A 21261-nucleotide genomic window follows, 5' to 3' on the forward strand; every position below is an offset into this window, starting at 1 on the left:
ATATTTTCTGAAAATTCATCAAATCCGTTCATAACCGTTTGAGTTATTTACAAACAAACAAACCAACCAACGCGGCGATTACATAACTTCGGCCTCGGCGGGGATATAAAGTTCCATAATGACGTTGGATATCTAAAAAAAAAATCATTTATTTTAAAGTGTTATTCAATGTGGCAAAACTATTGAAATCAAGGCAGGCAGAGCCCGGTCTGCTGCTTTGCGTGACGCTGCGTTTCCCAGCATTCAGTGCGTGGCGCTGCATTTCCCGGCATTCAGTGCGGCATCATGGCGGACGGGAGAGAGAAAGCGCTTCAGGACTACAGAAAGAAGTTGTTGGAACATAAAGAAGTTGATGGAAGGCTGAAAGAACGTAAATGACGTTTCGTTGCGACGCTCGCTGTGTGGCGGCGACAGACGCGCTTTATGGAGGCGTCATCGGGGCAGCCGCTGCGTGCTAGCTGGGCAGCTAGCTGGTGCTTCGTCATGCCGTTAGCATCCTCGTTGAAATGAATGGAAGCAAACTGGTTAGCCTAGCTTATACAACGCTGCTAAGGAGTAGCACAGTGCTGTTAGCCTGACTAGAGCTTCACAGATAAAGAGCTTTTACATTAAGGTGTTGTAATCGGCGAATGAGAGTCGTTGAGTCGGGGGTTCTGAACGTGTCTGACCGGATGCTCCTGTTCTGTTTCCAGTGAGAGAACAACTGAGAGAACAAACCAAGCAGTACGAGAAGTCTGAGAATGACTTGAAGGCGCTGCAAAGTGTGGGCCAGGTAAGAGCATCGCATTTCATGTATTGTAAGTCACGTGTTTATTAATAACAGGCGACTCGATGCAGTTTTGTAAATCCACATATTACAGAACCATAAATATGGTTGATACAGGACAAGTTGGTTAAAGTGCGTAAAAACACATTGGTCTAATAGTTATTGGAAGCGGTCCAAACAGTGAAGGTTATTTCTCACCATTGTGACGTGCATTTTCTTTGCTCTATGACAGGACCGTGACGTTATGTATAATTATTACCAGTGTTGAGTTGCTGTGGTGACCCCTCACGGGACAATGATCAATATGAATATGTAAAGACGTGTATCTCAACAACAGCTAACACATACGTCTGAGTATTATGAAAAACAAAGCATAATTCTGTATCGTTTGCCGGTACAGCGTTGGGAGGCAGAGGGACTATTCCTTTGAAGTGGAGTCCTCATCCATAAAATGAGGGTAACTGTCCTCCTGGGTTTGTGTTTCTTCTTGTTCTGTTTTACTCAGAAGGAGAAGAGGGGGGTTGGTCACTAAGGTCGTGGTAGGAGACAATGGAGCCAGCCAGCATAGGCTGCTTGTGTATTTGTTTTTTTTATGGTCAAAATATTTTATAAATAACATTTAAGTCAACCGAGCACTGCTTCCACATGCGTGTTGTGCTATATTCTTGCTTATGTTCAAATCATCAAGATAAGACTTAAATAGCTATTTCTTTACCTGAATTCAACGCATCTCCTAGAAGCAAAATAGAATAAAATTGTTCAGGAATCAGGTTTTCATTTTTCCAGTCTCTCTGTTGTCTCGCGCTCTCCTGTGATCTGCTCCCGCAACATCCAGTGAAGTTTTCTACATGCTGTCGCTGAAGGGTGCATGTGCAGCAGCTTGAAGACAGTCCCCTAGGGCAGGGGTCCCAGTGCAAAGTGGTCTGGGACCCATTTAAATATTAACACTTTCATTTCAATTGATCCAAGTAAATCATGCCCACTTGCAGCTTAACAAGCTAAAACCTTGTAAAATAAATTATATGAGAGGCTGATCATCTCAAAGACATGTAGGGTGGGGGTTGACGTAAACCTGCACATACATCACTGAGCAAGCGAGCAATTCTATCAAATCAAGTTGCTACAAGAACAAATATAAAGGTTCAAGTCAATGTTATTAACAACATCTGAAATCCAAAAATATTTTGGTTTAGAATAGATACTCAAAAACGTGAAGAGAATTTCTGATTAATACAATTCTGTGGTAATTAAAATGTAATGTGTATACTGTATATATTTATATATGCACTCGGTGCAACAGCTCTCCAAGGTCTGAGCACTCTTATTTAAAAATATTTTTAAACTGCAGACTAATTAGCACAGTGGTTCTTAACCTTGTTGCAGGTACGAACCCCACCAGTTCCATATGCGCTGTCACCGAACCCTTCTTTAGTGAAAAACAAAATAGATCTGGAAATAAAATTTAAGACATAGGTATATGATTCTTTAATGGTGCACAAAATAAACCGTGCATGAACATCACCTTCAGAGAACAAAACAAACACAGTGCATGAACTCACTAGAAATTACATCCCGGCCAATCAGAGTGATTCTGCCGTTACCTGAGAGACAGTTCAGGTGCGTGGCTTCACCTCGGTGCCGCTCTCATGTCATGTTCACGGCAAAGTCTGCTCCTTTTCTTCGTTTTTATGTCCGGCATCCTCAAAGGATTGCTCACAAAGATATGTTGTAACAAATGGTATTAAACATTCCAGGGCTTTCTTAGCAATAATAATTCCCCATCTCCGTGTAGCTTCAAAAAGTGTTCCTTTAGGTTTGCTGGTGCGACACTAGAGGGGGCTCCGTCATGCAGATTCTCCCCCTGGAAAGCGTATTGTATTTATTATGTTTGTTTAATGTTTTGTTTTGACTTGTCATGCAGTATCTTTCAATAAAAAAAGATTTAGTGCCGATAGGACGCTAACTCCCAAATACGTTCCGTGATGCACGTGAATCCGTGTTGTACATATTTGTCCGACCGCTTTTTTTGCTCGACATAGTTAGTCTGGTGTGAGATGTGTCTCGCTCCTGTGTTGGGATGGGTAGCTCATTGTGTGAATGCGAGTGCGTGTGTGCGCCCCTCCCCTGTGAGAGGGAGAGAGTGAAGCCCGGAGCGGAGGTGGAGGTATCGAGGACAAGGAACTTTATTATTACCAGTAAGAGCAAATAAAACATCTTCAGCTAGTCTGGCGTGTTTCTTTAGCACTGCTGCACCTTAGCTTTGTTCACCAGCATGAGCACGACAGTCACGTTGAATACTGAGCGCACTAAATTCCCGCAGCACTGATTGGCCAAGCAATGTAGCGTGATAATCTGCAGCCAGTGACGGCCAGGAGGGGGCGTGTCATCACGAATTGACACGATGAGTCGGGTGTGTCTTGACCTCCACGGCGGAGGCTCCGCCGAACCCCGGTTAAGAACCACTGCTTTAGCAGATTTAATCTGATGCAGGTGTTTGTTTGAAAAGCCAGTTACAGGGTAATTCAATATTGTAATATTTTCTTTAGAATTGAGTGATGTCATGTTCTGTTTTTCTTCCACTCGATCCAAAAAGAAGTTATGACTAAAAGGATTTTCTGTCTTTATTTTTTGGTTTTGTTTCACAAAGTCAGAAGGTTGACTTTTTAGGTATTACCAGTAATAGTTTTGAGCCTTGTCAGTGATTTGCTTTTTTTCCCTCCACAAGCGGTGATTCCATGTTTTTTGTCAGGGGTTGTACTTTTTCACACCATTGTGGTATTGTTGATATACAATGGCAGCTTAAACTATGCATTCTTATTACTAATGGCCATCTTACCTGACTGGCTATTGTAGTGTGATTTATCTAGATGCTGATATCAGCCAGCCCCTTCAGAATGCAACACGTTAGAGCAGGGGTGTCAAACTCAAATACACAGTGGGCCAGAATTTAAAATTAATCAGTCACGGGCCAATGTTGAATAAATGAACCTTTAATATGGACCCAAACAAGTTTTGCTTTAACATTGATTATGGAACAAGCAACGCTTTTGTAATTCAATCATGAAGACGTGAAAAATCAAATTTCAAATTAAAAAATCGTATTTTAAATAGAAATTGTATGTTTTATTATTTGCAGGCTTCTGAGGTAAATATGAAAATAAACTTTTCCACAGGCTAATAAATGTGAAAATAAAATAATGAATGAAGCAACCATTCAGGCCTTGGAGTAGCAAGAAAAGGTGCATCAAGAAAGCGTTAATTACTGCTCAGTTTGCAACACTGATCTAATCTGATGAGCCCAAGCCAGATACCTGGAATCCTGGGCGGAGCTTAACATTTGTGTCAGGGGGGCAAACATTTTATTTAACTGACTTGAGTTCCGTAATGTCACATGACTGCTCAAATATGAATTTATCACGAAAACAAACCGAACCGAATTTAGATTTGTTTATTGCTGTAATTCCATGTGTTATATTATACAAAATATGTGTTAATATATACAGTAGCGTTGCTAGGGTCTGTTGCAGACATGGGCAAACCACGGCCCGTTATGCTTTTCAATACGGCCCGCCGAACTTGTCCAACTACCTAAAAATTTAAAATCATAACTTTCATTTTGTCCCTGTAATACCCGTGTTTCACCAGCAGATGGCGCACTGACCATCGGTGGCGCATAGCATATTACTCTAGTTTCGTTTCGTTTTCCCCGTTGCTCTCTGACCCCATCTGTAGAAATGAGCGGACCAAAGAAAAGCGAAGTAGACGGTGAGGGCCGAGTGTTTAATAAAGAGCGGACAACAAGATTTCTTTTCACCGAAATCCGATCTACGGCTGCATGTCTGATATGCCAAGAGACCCTGAAACAGCACCGCAGGAGCTGCAGCTGGAACTGATCGATCTTCAGTCCGACTCCGCCTCAAAGGATAAGTTCAAGTCTCTTAACCTGAATTACTTTTATGTCTCACTTAACGAAGCAACGTTTCCAAACCTCCGGAGGACGGCACAGAAGATGCTGCTGCTGTTTGGCTCGACCTCCGTGTGTGAGCAGACGATCAGCGTCATGATCAATAAATCCCGTTCTTTTAATGAAGTGCGCATTTATGCACAGCAGTGGAACAACAATGAGTGCAGCAGAAATGATTGAGATTTAGTAGCTTTGCGTGCTCTAAAGAAGCCATCCGGTCGCTTATTATAGCACTTTGTAAGCCACAAGTTCATCATTTCTTGATCAATCCACCCTTTCTCGTTCACGGCGACTTCAACTGAGGAGGATTGGATTTTTGGCATGGTTTTTCGTTTGAAAATGACCATCGGTGGCAGTTTTGATCCGTCTCCACAACATGCCAGCACCACTGTGAAGTGTGATCTCTCATGACCAGTTGTAACGATATTCACACTTTTTTGCCCTTTCTCTGCAACACTTCGGCCCATGGGGATGTCAAAAGTGAGGGGGACCTCGTCCATGTTAATAATATGATCCGGTGTCACGTTGTGATCACTTACATGCTTTTCAATGAACGCGCGGAAACTGTCAACCTTGGCTTGGAAGTCCGCTGGCAGTTTTTGGGACAGTGTCGTCCTAGCTCTGATAGAGAGGCGTTTGCGTTGCATGAAGCGGTAACACCAAGAAGGTCCTCCCGCAAAGCCGTTTATATTCACTGCCCTGGCAACCACCTGGGCGTGGAGACGCAACTGCACCGTTGACAAAGCTCTCCCAGCAGCACGTTGTTCAAGCACCCATGCGTGAACTCGTTCCTCCAACTGCGGCCACCTAGCTTGTCGCCCGCGATTAGCTTTCTTTGTTTTCTTCATTTCAGTAAGCGTAACCTCTGCTTTTCGCCAGTCCCTTACAAGTTTTTTGCTCACTCCAAACTTTCTTTCTGCTGCTCGATTGCCGTTTTCGGCTCCATATTTCACTATCTGAAGCTTGTAAGCCGCGGAATATGACTTTCTTTTCGGCGCCATTTTCAATCAGCCCTTCTAATTGGTGTTTTTAGATAACAGGTGTGACAGATAACTCTGAACCTCCAGAAACCGCGACAGGTTCTGACGGGTCACAGAGTTCCCTGTAACACCTGTTATAGAAATGTGTAGGCTACTGTCTCTGCGCTCACAGATTTTGTAAAAAAAAGCATATATAAGTCGCTCCGATTTATAAGTCGCACCCCCGACCAAACTATGACAAAAACCACGACTAATAATCCGGAAAATACGGTATTTACATTTCTCCTCACACTGTAGTTCGATTTTAATCTATTTACATTTCTCCTCACACTATTGTGCTATTTTAATCTATTTACATTTCTCCTCACACTGTTGTTCTATTTTAATCTATTTACATTTCTCCTCACACTGTTGTTCTATTTTAATCTATTTACATTTCTCCTCACACTGTTGTTCTATTTTAATCTATTTACATTTCTCCTCACACTGTTGTTCTATTTTAATCTATTTACATTTCTCCTCACACTGTTGTTCTATTTTAATCTATTTACATTTCTCCTCACACTGTTGTGCCAAAATATGTGTAAATGCTGCATATTGCATATTCATTGAGACAAACGTACTACCTGCATTAGGGCTATTTTGCACATTTGAAAGACGCAGTTCTTCGTACACACTGTTAGTAAATCTGGTTGTACATTTATCTGTGTGTTTACTGTGCTATGAGGTTTGCACACTACACGCAGCGCTTTAGTATATCCAAACACTCATCCAAATGCTCCTGGCCCGGCCCCTCTGTCAAAATTTCAAACCCAATGTGGCCCGCACATCAAAAAGTTTGCCCACCCCTGGTCTATTGGGACTCCAAGAAATTCCTGGGGCCCCCACCCCACCCGGGCACGCCGCAAAAATGTGTTTTTTGTACATTAAAATGCAAAATAAATAGGTAAACAATGTATAAGGCCACATCAAAAGAAAAATAAAGTTGCCACAATATATATAAAATAGTGTACATAAATAATGTCAAATAAGATAAATGGCATTATGGGATTTGTAGTATTAGCGGTGAATGTGCTGTTCTGTACCGGCGGGCCAGCTCTAATATTGATTTTATATATAATTACACTGCGGGGCAAATTTGGCCCGCGGGCCAGAGTTTGACACCCCTGCGTTCGAGCTTTCTTAGATCCTGTCCCCGTGTTCATGTGAATGTTGCTGCTGCAGCATTCACTGCGTGAATAATGTGTTTATCTGGGTGTGATTGGGGACAGCATTCTGTAACGCAATGCATTTTCCTTTTTACTAACTAATAACAATATTTCTGCATTTTCTACAGATTGTTGGAGAAGTGCTCAAGCAGCTAACTGATGAAAAATGTAAGTTCATTGGCTTCTGCACAAGTGGCTCAGAGCTCATCGCCATCAGTGAGGATCCTAATATCAGCCATGCAGCCTGATTTTATCAACCATCCACTGTAACTGCAGTAAAAGACGTATCCTAAAATTACCGTATTTTCACGACCTTATGACGCACCTGGTGATTCGCCGCAGTCTCATTAACAGCTGATTTTTCGGTATTTCAAACGTACAAAGGGCGCGCGGATCAAAAGGCGCCGGCATGATAGGTGTGCAAAATAAAGCAGGAGCAAAACTGAGTTTGTTACTCACACCTTTAATCGTCATCAATCAAACAAGCATACTGGTGCGCGTTTTAAGAAATAGAGCCGGAGCAAAACAGAGTCATTAATCAAACCCATCAAAGTCCTCATCCTCTGTTTCTGTAGTGAACAGCTGCGCTAGATCTCCGTCAAACATGCCGGTCTCCCTTTCTTCACTGTCAGTCTCTTTCCGTGCCGTGCGGCGGGATGCCGGCTTCTGCGAAGGCTCGAACAACAATGCTAGCAGACAGTTAGCCGAAGCAGCTACAATCCAGTCAAACGGTGGCGCTGCGCTGCCTTCCACTCTGAGTGGAACTGTGTTCTCCTTCTGTCGTCCAGCGCTCCCACGCAGCTCGCAGTTTAACGTTGCGCGGTTGGAGTTCTTTGGTTAATCCACCGGGGATGATGCTGATAAGCTAGCTTGCTAGTTAGCCCGTTAGCGCGTTAGCTTGCTTCACTCCGGTTTAGACCGTATCGGTGAGATCAGCGCGCACGGAGTCGCAGATCGCAGGAGCCGAGTTGCTGCAGGTCTTCTTCTTGCTTCCTCCTCTTCCTCCATGGATTCATTAATGCTGGATTCTCTCTCCGCTGCTCTATTCCCGTGTTCTGCTGCGGGACCACCAGCCTCGGCAGCCACTTCGCTAGCACGCCATAATAGTTTACTATGGTGAAGCGCATCGGTACGTATCACTCCGCGAGGCACCTGACTGAGTCCGCCTTACAACAACAAATAGGCCGCGCGGACCAATGGACGCGCGGCACATTTTGGAAAAAATCTAAGACTTTTAGGCGCATCCTATGGGTGTGAAAATACGGTAAGCTGAGGACGAGAATGTTTTTAGTTTCAAATAATTGTTGTTCAATGAAATGAAATGGAATTTGAACTAGAAAAGCACTCTGAGAGCGCAAACCTCCGCCAAGCAACTCATTCCCCTCGTAATTGGATTTACACCGTCCCCGTGGTGAACTGGATCACCATGGAAAGGTTATAAATGATCTGTTTCTTTCTACACCAACCATGAAAAGTAAGAGTGGGTTGGAATTTGTGTATTTTAATAGTTTTTTTAATCCATAAATGGGTTTTCAATGTTAAAATTGAATATTTTTCCCTGACCACGTTCTGGATCAGAAATCCGGGAATCCGGATCACTCTCAAAATGTAATGGGATCGAAATTGGACGAGACCCACCTTCAGTTTACTTTTGTCCATTAACGTCCATCCAGCAGTTTTTCCGTAATCTTGCTAATAGACAGAAACATAGCCACCTTGGTGGAGGCAATTCTTTTCTAAATAATTCACTAAGCCACTAAGGCGTCCCGAGAAGAAAATAAGTCAGAAAATAAGATAAAAACATTAATATCACAAGTATCAAATATCAGATCAGGAAATGCAGGCTTTTTTGCAGAGATATATTTGCACATTTAAGATGAATATTTAAGACATTACAATGACACCACAAATACCATAAAGTCAACAAAGAGAAATCAGGCTGTTACCAACTAACGATTTAGTAGTAATTAAAATCAGTTAATTATAAATTGAGAATAACCTAACGTATCAAAGTTCTTCCATCACCGTAGTCACAATCGTGTGTAACGAGAAGAGTCTTGTTTCATCACTGACCGCACCCTTTCTGTATTTTGCCCACAGTTTAGAAGTAGCTTGACTCTTTAACAACGGCAGTCATGTATTGTTGCTATGCAGAACACAGTAGCCGTGTCCAATCTGTGGTCTGCAGTGTTTCATGTGGCCTTGAAGGACCTGCTCCTCGTCATTCTACGATTCATCTCTACTCAAAAAGCCTGAGCAGCGGGAAGCTTCTCAGAGAAATGACAGTCTGTGAATGAGGAATGTTGAACTGTGTCTCACTCAGTCATTATCTCTTTTTGTTTGTTCAAGTCATTGTCAAGGCCACCAATGGCCCCCGATATGTGGTCGGCTGCCGCAGACAGGTAGGACCCGAACACCTCCTAATATGTTAAAGAGTTAGTTGTGTCTCTGAGCCCTGTTTGAGCTACAATGCTACTTGAAGGTCCAATATCTTGCCGTGCGGGTCTTTTTGCACAGACTCATTGAGTTTTTTTCTAGTAACCAGAAAGTGGGTGGAACCGACGCAATGTCTAATGATGCATCTTATTGACTTGGGTGGCTATAGGGGTCAGGGTTACGTTTGCACCCCTCATAGATACAGCCAGAGGACAGCCTGCATGTCCAGCAGCATTCTGGATTCAATGGAAAGTCTTTTATTTATTTACTGGGCTTAGTCTGAGAGAATTACAATAATCCTGCCTGTATTTTGGATTTATGACTGTTTTCTCAATAAATTTAGAAATGAAAGGAGGATTGGGAATTTAATGGTTTGCATTAAATAATGATGCATTCATTTCCATACATTAAATGATATGGTGGCGCAATCGGTATAATATGCTGACATACTAAAACACTGAAACCTGATTTGATTGATGAATGGTTTTGAATAACACAAATATCTAGGAAACAAACTGACATTCAACAACTAAATTTTTTTGGGTGGTAAGCACCTTTTTTAAAACAATATTGAAAGCAATATTTATATATAAACTTTTGCGACTTCTGCAAATTTGGCGCAATTAGAAAAGGGCATCAAAGGCCGTAACTACACAATTGTAAAGAAAACCCTAAAAGGGACCGAACCCATGACCTCAATTCTCCATCTTGCGTGACGATGTATTGTCGTTGACCGTTGCCAGCCTTTTCTGCTTTTTACGCGGGGGGGGTGTTAATTTATGGGTTAACTGTAACTGTATATTTCTGAAGTTAAGTAGAGTATCTGAGTAGGATTTTTTAGAGGTCTAATTTTATCCAGCCTATGGCATATATCCTGTTACGAACAAGTTGGTGGGTCTCTGAGAAGAATTTACTCATTAGAGAAGTTAACAGAAACATAGGGTGTCCTTAAGTCGTTTTCACACCCGACCAAGCGGACTCTTCCATTCTTGCATTCATCACTTGTTTCGGTTCTGCTTTCACACTGATTTCTAAAGCAAACGGAACTTTCTGAGCAGCATCACATGGTTGAAAGGGGCGCTCGTTGATTGGACAAAGTAGGAGGGGAAGTGGGCGACGATGGTGCTCTGGTGGTTGAGCGGGTCGTCCCATGATCGAGAGGTTGGCGGTTTGATTCCCGGCTCTGGCACGTGTACAAGTGAGCGTGTGAATGTCGGTGGTGGTCAGGAGGGCAGATGGTGCAAATTGGCAGCCTTGCTCTGTCAGTCTGCCCCAGTCAGCTGTATCTACCCGAGGGCAGCTGTGGCAGTGGTAGCTTTACCACACAGTATGGAGTGAATGAATAATGCACAATGTAGAGTGTCTTTGGATGCCTTGAAAAGCTCTATAAAATCAACGCATTATTATTTAGTCCCTCCCTGGTGTTTTTTTATTTATTTTATTCTCCATGGTGTTTCTCTGTTTCAAATGCACATGGCTCGTACGTTTTGGTCCTGTGTTTGGTCCGGTAGCTTTCACACTGCATATGAACTGAGACCCACATTTTCAGGCGGACCAGAGTTCAGAGGTCAGTTTAAAGCGGCCCAAACGGCTCTGGTGTGAAAGCGACCCTAGTTTCCCAGTAGTAGTAGACTAGTAGTTAAGAAATAGTTTTTATATTATTTGCTTTAAATCTTCCACGTTTGAGTCCCAGTCCAGAGTCCAGAGTTGTTGTTGCGATTACAGCAGTAACGGTGTTGGGTAAAAGTGTTTATGGGTAGAACACAAACTTTAAATCTTTCTAACATTATTTAAGGCTGCGTACATTTTGACCTGTGTAGAATATGATGTCTAATCTCAAGTATTTATCTATGCAGTTGGACAAGTCACAGTTGAAGCCAGGCACCAGAGTGGCTTTGGATATGACTACACTCACAATAATGAGGTATGCTGGATATAATTTTCACTTCAAAGACAAAGGCCTCAATTTACAGGAGTCTTGTAATATTGGGATGTTTGTTGACGGTTTGCTAGTATGTCTACAGAAATGCCTTTAGCCTTTCATCCAGTCACATTTTTGTGTGACTGGATGAATGAGTTTTATTTAAGTCCACATTTCAATATGACAGAGACAAGGGACAGTATTAGAAAGGCTTTAACGCAGATGAAGATTATCAGGAGGCAATCAATTTTTACTCAATATCTATATGTATTCACATATACTTATACATTGTACACATACGTGTACATATATGCACTAGGATTGAGGTGAGCTTTCACACTATGGACCACAGCATGTATCATGATATGATGATATAATGAAATTGGGCAGAGCCTTGTATAAAAAGCTACAAACCTTAACCCATATAATTAAATACACTTGTCTCAAATTGTAAAGCACATTTATTGATTTATTGGTAACAAACTTTGTAATACAGCAATTACATTTAGTGTTGATGATGATGATGAATATATTTATTAGATATAATGTATTACAGTACAAGTACATTCAAACAGTAGCATGTATTACAGTACAAGTACAGTCAAACATCCTGTCTAAGAGGAGCATTTCAAAAAAGCCCTTGCTGTCTTGTTGCCGTTGAAAGTCCTTCGTATATAATTCACCGACATGTAACAATACAGGTAAATGGTCTCGTTTACCAAACTAGATCAGTGCAAAGTATTCAGAATTCAAGTGCACAGTTTAGTAGACACTGTGAATTTACTAGTAATTCTAGAGTCCGGGATCTCTCCACAGACAAAAATAATTTTATTACTGATTGAGTTGTACATTTCTAGTAATTTGTCATTGAATATATCGCTATTTTTTCCCGGCGTTCTGTACACACAGCTTACAATTATTATTTCTCAACTTTTCTCTGCAATTGTTTGATTAAATCCCAAAAAGCTTAATTTATTTATTAATTACAGATCTTGATTCACTCAATAAAATGTAATCGCTTGATGGCATTAATTTTTAGATAGGACATTTTACATTGAAATAGTCACAAAGCTGCTGCGTTTGGCCATTTTTTGTTTTTGCACCGCAGGAAAGAAAAGCTAAAACTCAGGACACCTTATTGGTGGTTTAAGTAGTTTGTCCTGTTTTATTAACGACCTCAAACCTCGTCATTTCCTTTCATCTGTAAAAGCAGAATACGGCTGTGCACTTTATTTTGCTGAGAGGCTCACAACAGGTCTGCAGTGTAACCTGTTACACAAGTTTTGTCTGTCTTCAATAAATGAGATTGGAAAATTGAAGGTGTTTCTGTCAGTTATTAAAAAGATCGGTATCGGCAGGTCAGGATTTTTTTTTTATCAGAAAGTTGCAAGCGGTGCACGCCTAGTAATTGTGTGTGTTCATTATGTGGTGGTTGGTCTTTCAAAGGTACCTGCCCAGAGAGGTGGACCCTTTGGTTTACAACATGTCCCATGAAGACCCGGGAAGCGTCTCCTACTCTGAGATTGGAGGCTTGTCAGAACAGATTCGTGAGCTGAGAGAGGTAAGGACAAAGCTTCTTCAATTTACCTTTCCGTATCATGCCCCCTCCTGCCCTTCCTGTGACAAAGAGGTCACTCGGACAGTTTCTGGCCGAAAGGGATGAACCAGCATCTTGTTCCATAGCAAAGTTGACGATCTTCCCGGTCAGATATTTCAAGGGTATGAATATTTCGCTGCAATGCCAGCAGAGGGGCTTTAAATATTTTAGTGAAGGCTTTTTTCATTCGGTGTTGATGCATTTTTGTCAAAGAACAGAGGAAATAAACATCGCTGCATGCTGCTACAGGAGTCAGAAAAAAACCGTATTGCCTCACTCACTTCGACTAATTATTAGCACAACTGAAATATATGGACACTTCTTGTCAAGCAGATTAAGGTTTACAATCTGTTCTAAAGATCAATAACGATGCAGAGTAATGCAAACATCCCACTGATCAGCTCAAAGTCGGGTGCTCTCTCTCTCTCTCTCTCTCTCTCTCTCGCAACCCAGCTGGTCAGACAGATTGCCGTCCACCATGAGCCTAGGTTCTGTCCAAGGTTTCTGCCTGTTAAAGGGAAGTTTTTTCTTGCCTCCGTCTCCAAAGTGCTTGTTCTTGTGGGTCAAGTTGGGTTCTGTGTTTCCCTGTGTTAGGGATAAAGTCTCTAACATTGTGATATTAAATTTTAAACGCATCGAAATGAATCAGGCAGAGGCACGGATCCTTTTTCTCTTGCGCAGCCGAGACCGGGTGGTCTGGCGCGCTCCTCCAAAACCAACTCCGTTCCGCTTTCCGGAACTGTTTATTTATCACCTTCGTAGCTCCACCTCTTGACCCAGTGACATCACAATACCTTTAGGGCGCAAACATCGCTGCCCACCAGATGGGACTGTTCTTCACCTAACAGTTACATTACATTGAAAATTAGCTAATTGACTCTATCATTCCCTCCTGTATTTTCATTGTAAAACTAACTTTCTTCTGGTTTCTACAAAGCATTCAGTGCTAACTAAACATGCTTGAACTAAACTATCAGAAAACAATCACAGAACAAAATCAATACAATCAAGATCAATACCTGAGTTATTACATTCATGATCTGAGTTCTTACATTCAAGATCTGACCTGAATCAGGGAGGGAGGCGAAAAACCCGTAGTTTGCAGATTCCATCTTCATATAGCATACATCTTTCAAACGGGAAAATTCCTTCCACAATCCAGCTGCACCTGCGATTATCTTAACGACCCCCAATTCAGGCATTTTAACAATCCTCCTAATACAATGTCAAACATCTCATTCCTCGTCAACAAGGAAAACAAACATGAAAAAACATAAAATCAAATCAGTACAAAAACAAACAACATTCATTTCCACAATCTAAATGTTACTGTCAAACCCTTTATTCACAAATCCTACGTTAGAGCATTACCGATGTTTCTCCTAGTTTGAATTACTTTAATATTTTACCAGCACTATCTTTTCTATACTGTAATTTGAAAACAGTGACATGATTATTTTATCTTTATTGCTCCAAAGTTTTAACACATCTGGAACATTCTGAACTCTAAATTAAATTACTACAATGTCTATATTATGTTATGGATGGATAATCATAACAATCTTTTACTGTCTTATTAACTCAACTTGTCACTAGAATTTAGCTACTTTTACTTACTCTAATGTTATCAAAAGTCATATGCTTAGACACTTTTACGTTGTTGTAGACTTATTACTTCTATTTTAGTATAATTGTTAACCTATCTTTCTATTAATTTCATGCCTATTGGAATATCAAATAGCAGTGGTTTAGTTAAATTTAGTTTATGAATTTAAATCTACATCCTGCTCATTAGTGTTATTTGATCTATTTTAGGATTCTAATTGCACCGTACGCTTCTCCACTTAATCATAAATTACTGACAGTTGCAATTAATATAGTATAACGATACCAGGTGTTGGTTAACTACTCCTATGAAACTCTCCTAATCTGCATAGATTACTTTATGACGTTCTTCTAGTCACACATCTCTAGACAAACATTCAAACAGATTACACTTTGGAATATGCAAACTGTTCTTGGTGTTAGATCAGTCTGGTTGTCCTCGTTCCTTGTCCATCAGCAAATCTTCTTGAAAGTGATTCAGCTTCACTGTCAGTGTTCTTGTCCTGCGTTACACTGTGAGGGTCTCTTCCTCACGGATCTTAAAATGAGTGTGATTCAATCTCTCACCACCTCTCTCTGATCAGACTTCCTGTCTGCATCTCTGGATCAGTTTGGCAAGAGACGTTTCCTCCTGCAGTGCAACGGATGGATTCAGGAGGAACTCTGGGTGTTCACGTCTCGTTGGTGTCGTCAGCATGACCCTGAGTGGTCCTCCGTTCCTCGGTCCGGACCGTCTGCTGCTTCCCGATGGTTTCCATGAAGACGCCGACACCAAACACGCTCTGTAGATTCGCCCTCCTGTCGGGACAAAGAAAAACTTCGGCAGATCATTTGTTCTCTGGACATTGTTCAGAAAGAGTGTGCTTCATCTATTCACTCAACGCTTCCTCTTCACTTCTTCTCTTCACCAAATCGATGTACTGCAGCCATGGCTTTTGGTTTCTTCCGTGCATTGGCCAAACCTCATTTTAGCCTTCCCTACACTAGCCTAGCGCTCTGATATACAGTGACATCTGATCTGCATGTTGTTTCACATCTTACCACCTGATTCACAAAATCATCACCGTTATAACTAGTTATTATGGCTACTGGAACAGGATTTAGTGATTCTACACATATATACAGCAAACAATTTTTTTTTTTTAGTATTATTTTTATTCTTCCAGAGTAATTATTGATTTAATTACTGCTGTGCAATCCCTCCTGTTTGAACTATGAACGTAGTCCATGGTTCAAACTTGCTTCCATTAGTAAATCTAGTCTACTCTATCAGCATTAGTCTAACTTGTTTGATACAATGTCTCAAAATAATTCCTACTCCTACATCACATTCACAACATATTATATACATCACTCAATTTGGGATGAAATAAGTTCAAAAGAGTTTCCATGTGCCTCTCACCCTATGCTTGTCTGAGATGCTCCTGTTGAGGGTGCCATGCGTTGGCTGGAAGGTTCATCGCCTCCAGTCCGTCAGGCTTCTCCTCTGCTGTTACTTGAGATGTTCCTTCCACCGTACAGCGCTTCCGTTGGCTGTCGTTTCTGCATCACAGCTTAGCAGTCTCTCCTGGTGTTCCTGGAGCTGCTATCTGCATTCGCAACTCAGAACAAAACACATTTCTTTATTGACACACGATAAAATCTTTGAACCTCTTCCGTCCTTCATTTCACGTTTCACTATTGAGAACCCATATGTTGACAGAGATTATCCGCTCCCAGTCCAGTCCGGGACCCTCCTGCTATAGTAGAAAAAGCAATAGTATTAAATTTACATGTTATATTCACAAATGTCAAGTTCCCAATTCACATCTGAATTGATTCAAGTCTGTCTCTAGTCGTCTCATCTTCCTTCAGTCTGAAGTCAGTCTCTAACCTCCTTATCTGTCTTGTACCGTACAGTCAAAAGTCTCTTTAGATGTGTGCGTGTGTTTGTGCAATTACCTGTTCACCGTTGAATCATCAATTATTTTAGATTTTATTTAGATCCTGAGATTACCTTAGTTTTTAATCTAATTAAACTGTCTGTTCTCGATGACTCCCTGTGGCTCGCATTCCACAGAGTCATAAAAGTGGGGGAATGATCTGGTACATCCCCATTCCTGTGTTTAGCTAAGCAAATGGTGGGGGACGAGTAGCCTCAAACGTGTCCCAAGACTGAGTGGACCTGAGAGGGCCCGTCTCATTTCCACTCAGCCATAAAAAGACAGGCATTCAGTCAGTCGTCCTCCTTGAACCCACCATTTTGTGATTTTACCTCCACTATGCTGATCTGGGGTTTTGTTAAAAGGCATTAGATATTTCATTTTTATTTATTTTTAATTCTGTGCAAACACTTTGATCTTGTCTTGGTCACCATCCTGGCGCTGTGGCCTGCCTGTGGCCTCCATGCAGCGTCATCCGATGCCATGTGGCATGTCTTTGTCTCTTGTCTGTCTTCACCATCCAGCATTCCTTTGTCTCCTCTTTTTTCTTCTCCTCAGCTTCATCTTCTTACATCTCCTCCAACCTTCTTTGTCTTCCAAAACTTTCAAACAAAAGGTGTCTCCAGAATCATCCGCATATAAATGGCTGTAGAGACTTGGTTCTGTCATGCTAATTTGGAATTCACAAAGACTTTTCCTGCTTAAACCTCCATTTTGTAGTTGTCCTGGCCTCCATCTTGGAGGTGCCATGTGGTCTCTTTCTCCATGCTGCTCCTTTGTCTCTTCTGAAACGCTCAGAACAATCTTTACACATCATATTTCTTACGTTACATTTCCAACACTTACCACATTCTGGTTTCTTTTCCTCAACTTAGCTGTTCCTCCACACATTCTCAATACTTTCCATATACTCACCAGTTCCTGCTTCCTCCTCCTGACGTTCTTCTCCACTCCATCCAAGCGACCTTCTCAATCCTTCTTAAATCTCCTCCATCATTAAACATCCTCTTGTACTTTCATTACCAAAACATCACTTTTTCCTTCTTCTCTGCTAGAAATAATCTATGTACAAACAATCTACCTTCCTAGATGTTTATCTTCAACTGGAAAAGTTATCCCCCTCTTGCACGAATGTTCAGTCGAGGCCTGCAGAACCCGCTGAGACATTCTGCAATCCAAGTTATCCTGTTGCTTACGATTTTTATTTTAGTTTTTTATAGCATGCTATTTTATGTTACAGTTCCCCATGTGCTCCTCTGCTTAAAAGCACCATTTACAACATACATACATACGTTACTTGTCGATACAGTCAATGGCCATGCTCGATTTAGGGCTCGCTCTACGGCGGCCCAAGGCTTGTTATACTTTAACAACCTGCTTCCTGCCTGTCTGTTTTCAGAGCAGGGGGATTAAGAAGAATCCGCTTCCTGCCTGCTCTAAGAACAGCCGAGATTTATGACCGCTACGGATCAAGGGCTTATTCGCTGATAACCCGGATTTAAGAAATCTCCACCAATCTCTATGGCTAGCGTAAACGCCACCAGTTTTAGGATCTAGTGACCCAAGGGGTATTCGACGATAACCTAATTACTCTTCCACAGATAACGTTTAAGACGAAACCCGTCTACGTAACCGACAAGCACGCGATGCGCGCGCGACCTCCATTCTCACTCATTCACACACATAAACATCTTAAATCCTACTTACCTTCGTCCATCGATGCGTATTTCCCGCTGTTCTTCCGTCACACGGATCCTCCGTCGGACCGAAACGTGAACGGGGCCTTCTCCGAGGACCCGCTGCGTTGTCGACTCACCAACGCCATGCCTGCGCAAAAACCGCGTGCGTCCGCGTTCTTGCCGCACGTTCCGGACCGTGGATTCACGTGATATTGGATTCGCGGCTCGAGGACCAATAAATGTTAGGGATAAAGTCTCTAACATTGTGATATTAAATTTTAAACGCATCGAAATGAAGCAGGCAGAGGCACGGATCCTTTTTCTCTTGCGCAGCCGAGACCGGGTGGTCTGGCGCGCTCCTCCAAAACCAACTCCGTTCCGCTTTCCGGAACTGTTTATTTATCACCTTCGTAGCTCCACCTCTTGACCCAGTGACATCACAATACCTTTAGGGCGCAAACATCGCTGCCCACCAGATGGGACTGTTCTTCACCTAACAGTTACATTACATTGAAAATTAGCTAATTGACTCTATCACCCTGCTAATCCTGTAAAGCCTTGAGATGACTTTCTGTTGTGGTCTGGCGCTATAGAAATAAAACTGAATTGAATTAATTGGCTAATTAGTCGATTAAGCGTAACGTTTTAACCGGCAGAGTTGTCACCACGGAGGTTCGGGTTGAAGTTAAAAGTGTTGTTATTTGTGGGTGTTTAAAACTAAAAGTTAAATGCTTTCAGTGACGTGGGCGAAAGGACTTGGGGGAAGTTAGGAGAGGGAATGATGGTTGGTTAGTCCTCATTGCAGACTAAAGTAAATGGTGCATTTCATTTGCAAATCAAGGTCCCGCAGCCTTCAGAAAGAGCAGCAGAGTCCCGATTGGGGAAGCAGCCAATTACCAGCCTCAATGGGAACGCTTTCCACCAATCACCTGTGTCCTGCCACACACCTATTTGGATAAACAACCCAACACAGCACACGACAACAGTCGGTGTTGACTCGCGGTGCCGTTTCCGGAATGGCGGCGCGTACACACGTTGCGGCCCGAGGCTCCCGGCTTTTCGTGCTTGTTTTTGTATTCTTGTTTATATTTTGCCAATTCTGAGAATCCAGGCCCTCATCCAGTATGGAAGCGCTGAACTGTGGGAATTGGGGAAAAACCAGGTTGGATTACCGTCTATTTTGGATTTTATCCCTCCCGAGCTCCAGCGAACATCGGAGCCCCCCACTATCCCACCGCTGTGGCCGAGGAGGCGAAGAAGATACCGTAAACAAAAGCGGGGTAAGCGTGGCGGCGTGCGGGCTAGGCTACGTGCTAACCCACACAGGCCGGCGCTACCCAGCATCTTCCTCGCCAACGCCAGGTCGCCCGTCAACAAAATGGACGAAATACGGCTGAGGATCATCTCAAAGCGGACCGATAGCTGCGTGGCGATCTTCACCCAGACCTGGCTGGACGCCAACATCCCCGACGCAGCGGTGGAGCTAGCGGGCCGCTCGCTGCTCCGCGCCGACCGGACTGCAGCTTCAGGCAAGGCCAAAGGCGGAGGTTTGGCGCTGTACGTTCACGACTCGTGGTGTTCTGCTACGAACGTGATCGGAACATTCTGCTCCCCCGACATGGAATATCTTGCAGTGAAATGCAGACCGTTTAAAGAGGTGTAAAGTCCAAGTCTGCCTGGCTTGGACTTTACACCTCCAGAGTCCAGAGGAGGGCTAGATGCATCGCCACAGACCCCACCCACCCGGGCCACAAACCGTTTGTACCGCTCCCATCAGGGAAGCGGTTCAGGACAATAAGAAGCAGCACTGCAAGGCTCAGGAACAGCTTCTTCCCCCGAGCTGTGAAAGCAGTCGTTCCCTTGTCGTGAGCTGGGACTCGGAATGGACGCTCTGTGCCTGTCCCACTGTGCTGCTGTTGCTATTTTGCACTATTTGCTTGCTGATTCTCATTCTCTCTGTGTATATATATCGTTGCTTTAAGGGAGATTTTGGTTTTCGTTTATGTTCCTATGAGTGTCTTAAGCCGTGGGCCATCACACGATTTTATTATGTTTGCATAATGACGAATAAAGTATCTTGAATCTTGAATGCCATCTGTTGGTGTTGGTCCACTTTGTTAGCAAGTCCAAAGTCGGTACAGCTCCCGAGCAGGAGGTTTTACCGCACAGCTGGCTAGCTTTATGGCGATGTTGGAGAATGTTGATGGCAGACAGGCTGGTCTGAGCATTTCTGAAACAACTAAGCTACTCGGATTTACAAGCACAAGCATCTCTCGAGTTCACAGAACAGGACATGAAATCGAAAATATCCAGTGAAGTAGCTTAGTGATGGCAGAGGTCAAAGTTCAGACACGTTCAAGATGATATATAGGGTATGGAGAACAGCATGTCTGGACTCCTAACATGTCGAACTTTGAAGCTAGATCGGCGACACACAGGGGTGCCAAACCTGTCCGGTGGAGGGCCTAGAGGCTGCAGGTTTTCTTTCCAACCATCTCTCCAGCAGCTGATCTCACTAATGAGTTCCTCTCAAATTGATAATTAAAATCACCTGCTTTAGTAACCGGCTGGAAGGAAAACCTGCAACATCTTGGCCCTCCACCGGATAGGCTCGACACCCCCAACCTTCTTTGAGCCGCGGCACATTTTTTACATTTACAAAATCCTGGGGCACACCACCAACCAAAATACTAAATACTTTATATTGATTTGTCCCTCGGAGGGCAATTTGGTTTACAGCAGTTACACTTTCTACAACTGTAGTCTGCTGCTGGTCGCCACGTGCGCCCAGACAATGTGGGTGAAGTGTCTTGCCTCAGGACACAACGACAGTGTACACATGTGCCTGAGCCGGGAATCGAACCGCCAACCTCTCGATCGTAGGACGACCCTCTCAACCACCTGCACCTGACACTCTAACACAGTACATATTAGATTAGATGACCTTTATTATAATACATATAGTTAATAATATAGTTCTTCAATGTATTTATATTTAGTGGGAAACCTGGGGCTGTTTCGATGAACACAAAATGGATATCCTGGTAGTAATGGTAGACAGACACACATGAAGCTGTGTTAACAGCTCTCAGTCTCTCTGTTTTTAGTTTTTATCGCCGTCGAGCTTGAGAAGCTCAGCTCACACAGATATGTGGTTGAAAACGGGAGCAACGTCAAAATAGC

General features: G+C 42.7%; 1 protein-coding gene across 1 annotated transcript in view; it reads left to right on the forward strand.

Annotated features, from left to right (window-relative positions):
* Nucleotides 1–272: 272 nt before the first annotated feature.
* psmc6 (proteasome 26S subunit, ATPase 6) overlaps nucleotides 273–21261 on the forward strand; it is a 29923-nt gene continuing 8934 nt past the window's right edge. Inside the window, exons 1-6 of the mRNA XM_068753463.1 lie at nucleotides 273–370; nucleotides 693–772; nucleotides 7047–7086; nucleotides 9268–9320; nucleotides 11211–11278; nucleotides 12722–12836. Of these exons, the coding sequence (XP_068609564.1) occupies nucleotides 286–370; nucleotides 693–772; nucleotides 7047–7086; nucleotides 9268–9320; nucleotides 11211–11278; nucleotides 12722–12836 (441 nt within the window). The 5' untranslated portion in view covers nucleotides 273–285. The remainder of the gene's footprint in view (nucleotides 371–692; nucleotides 773–7046; nucleotides 7087–9267; nucleotides 9321–11210; nucleotides 11279–12721; nucleotides 12837–21261) is intronic.

This window comes from Brachionichthys hirsutus, chromosome 20 (genome assembly GCF_040956055.1).
Source record: "Brachionichthys hirsutus isolate HB-005 chromosome 20, CSIRO-AGI_Bhir_v1, whole genome shotgun sequence".
NCBI classification, from domain to species: domain Eukaryota; kingdom Metazoa; phylum Chordata; class Actinopteri; order Lophiiformes; family Brachionichthyidae; genus Brachionichthys; species Brachionichthys hirsutus.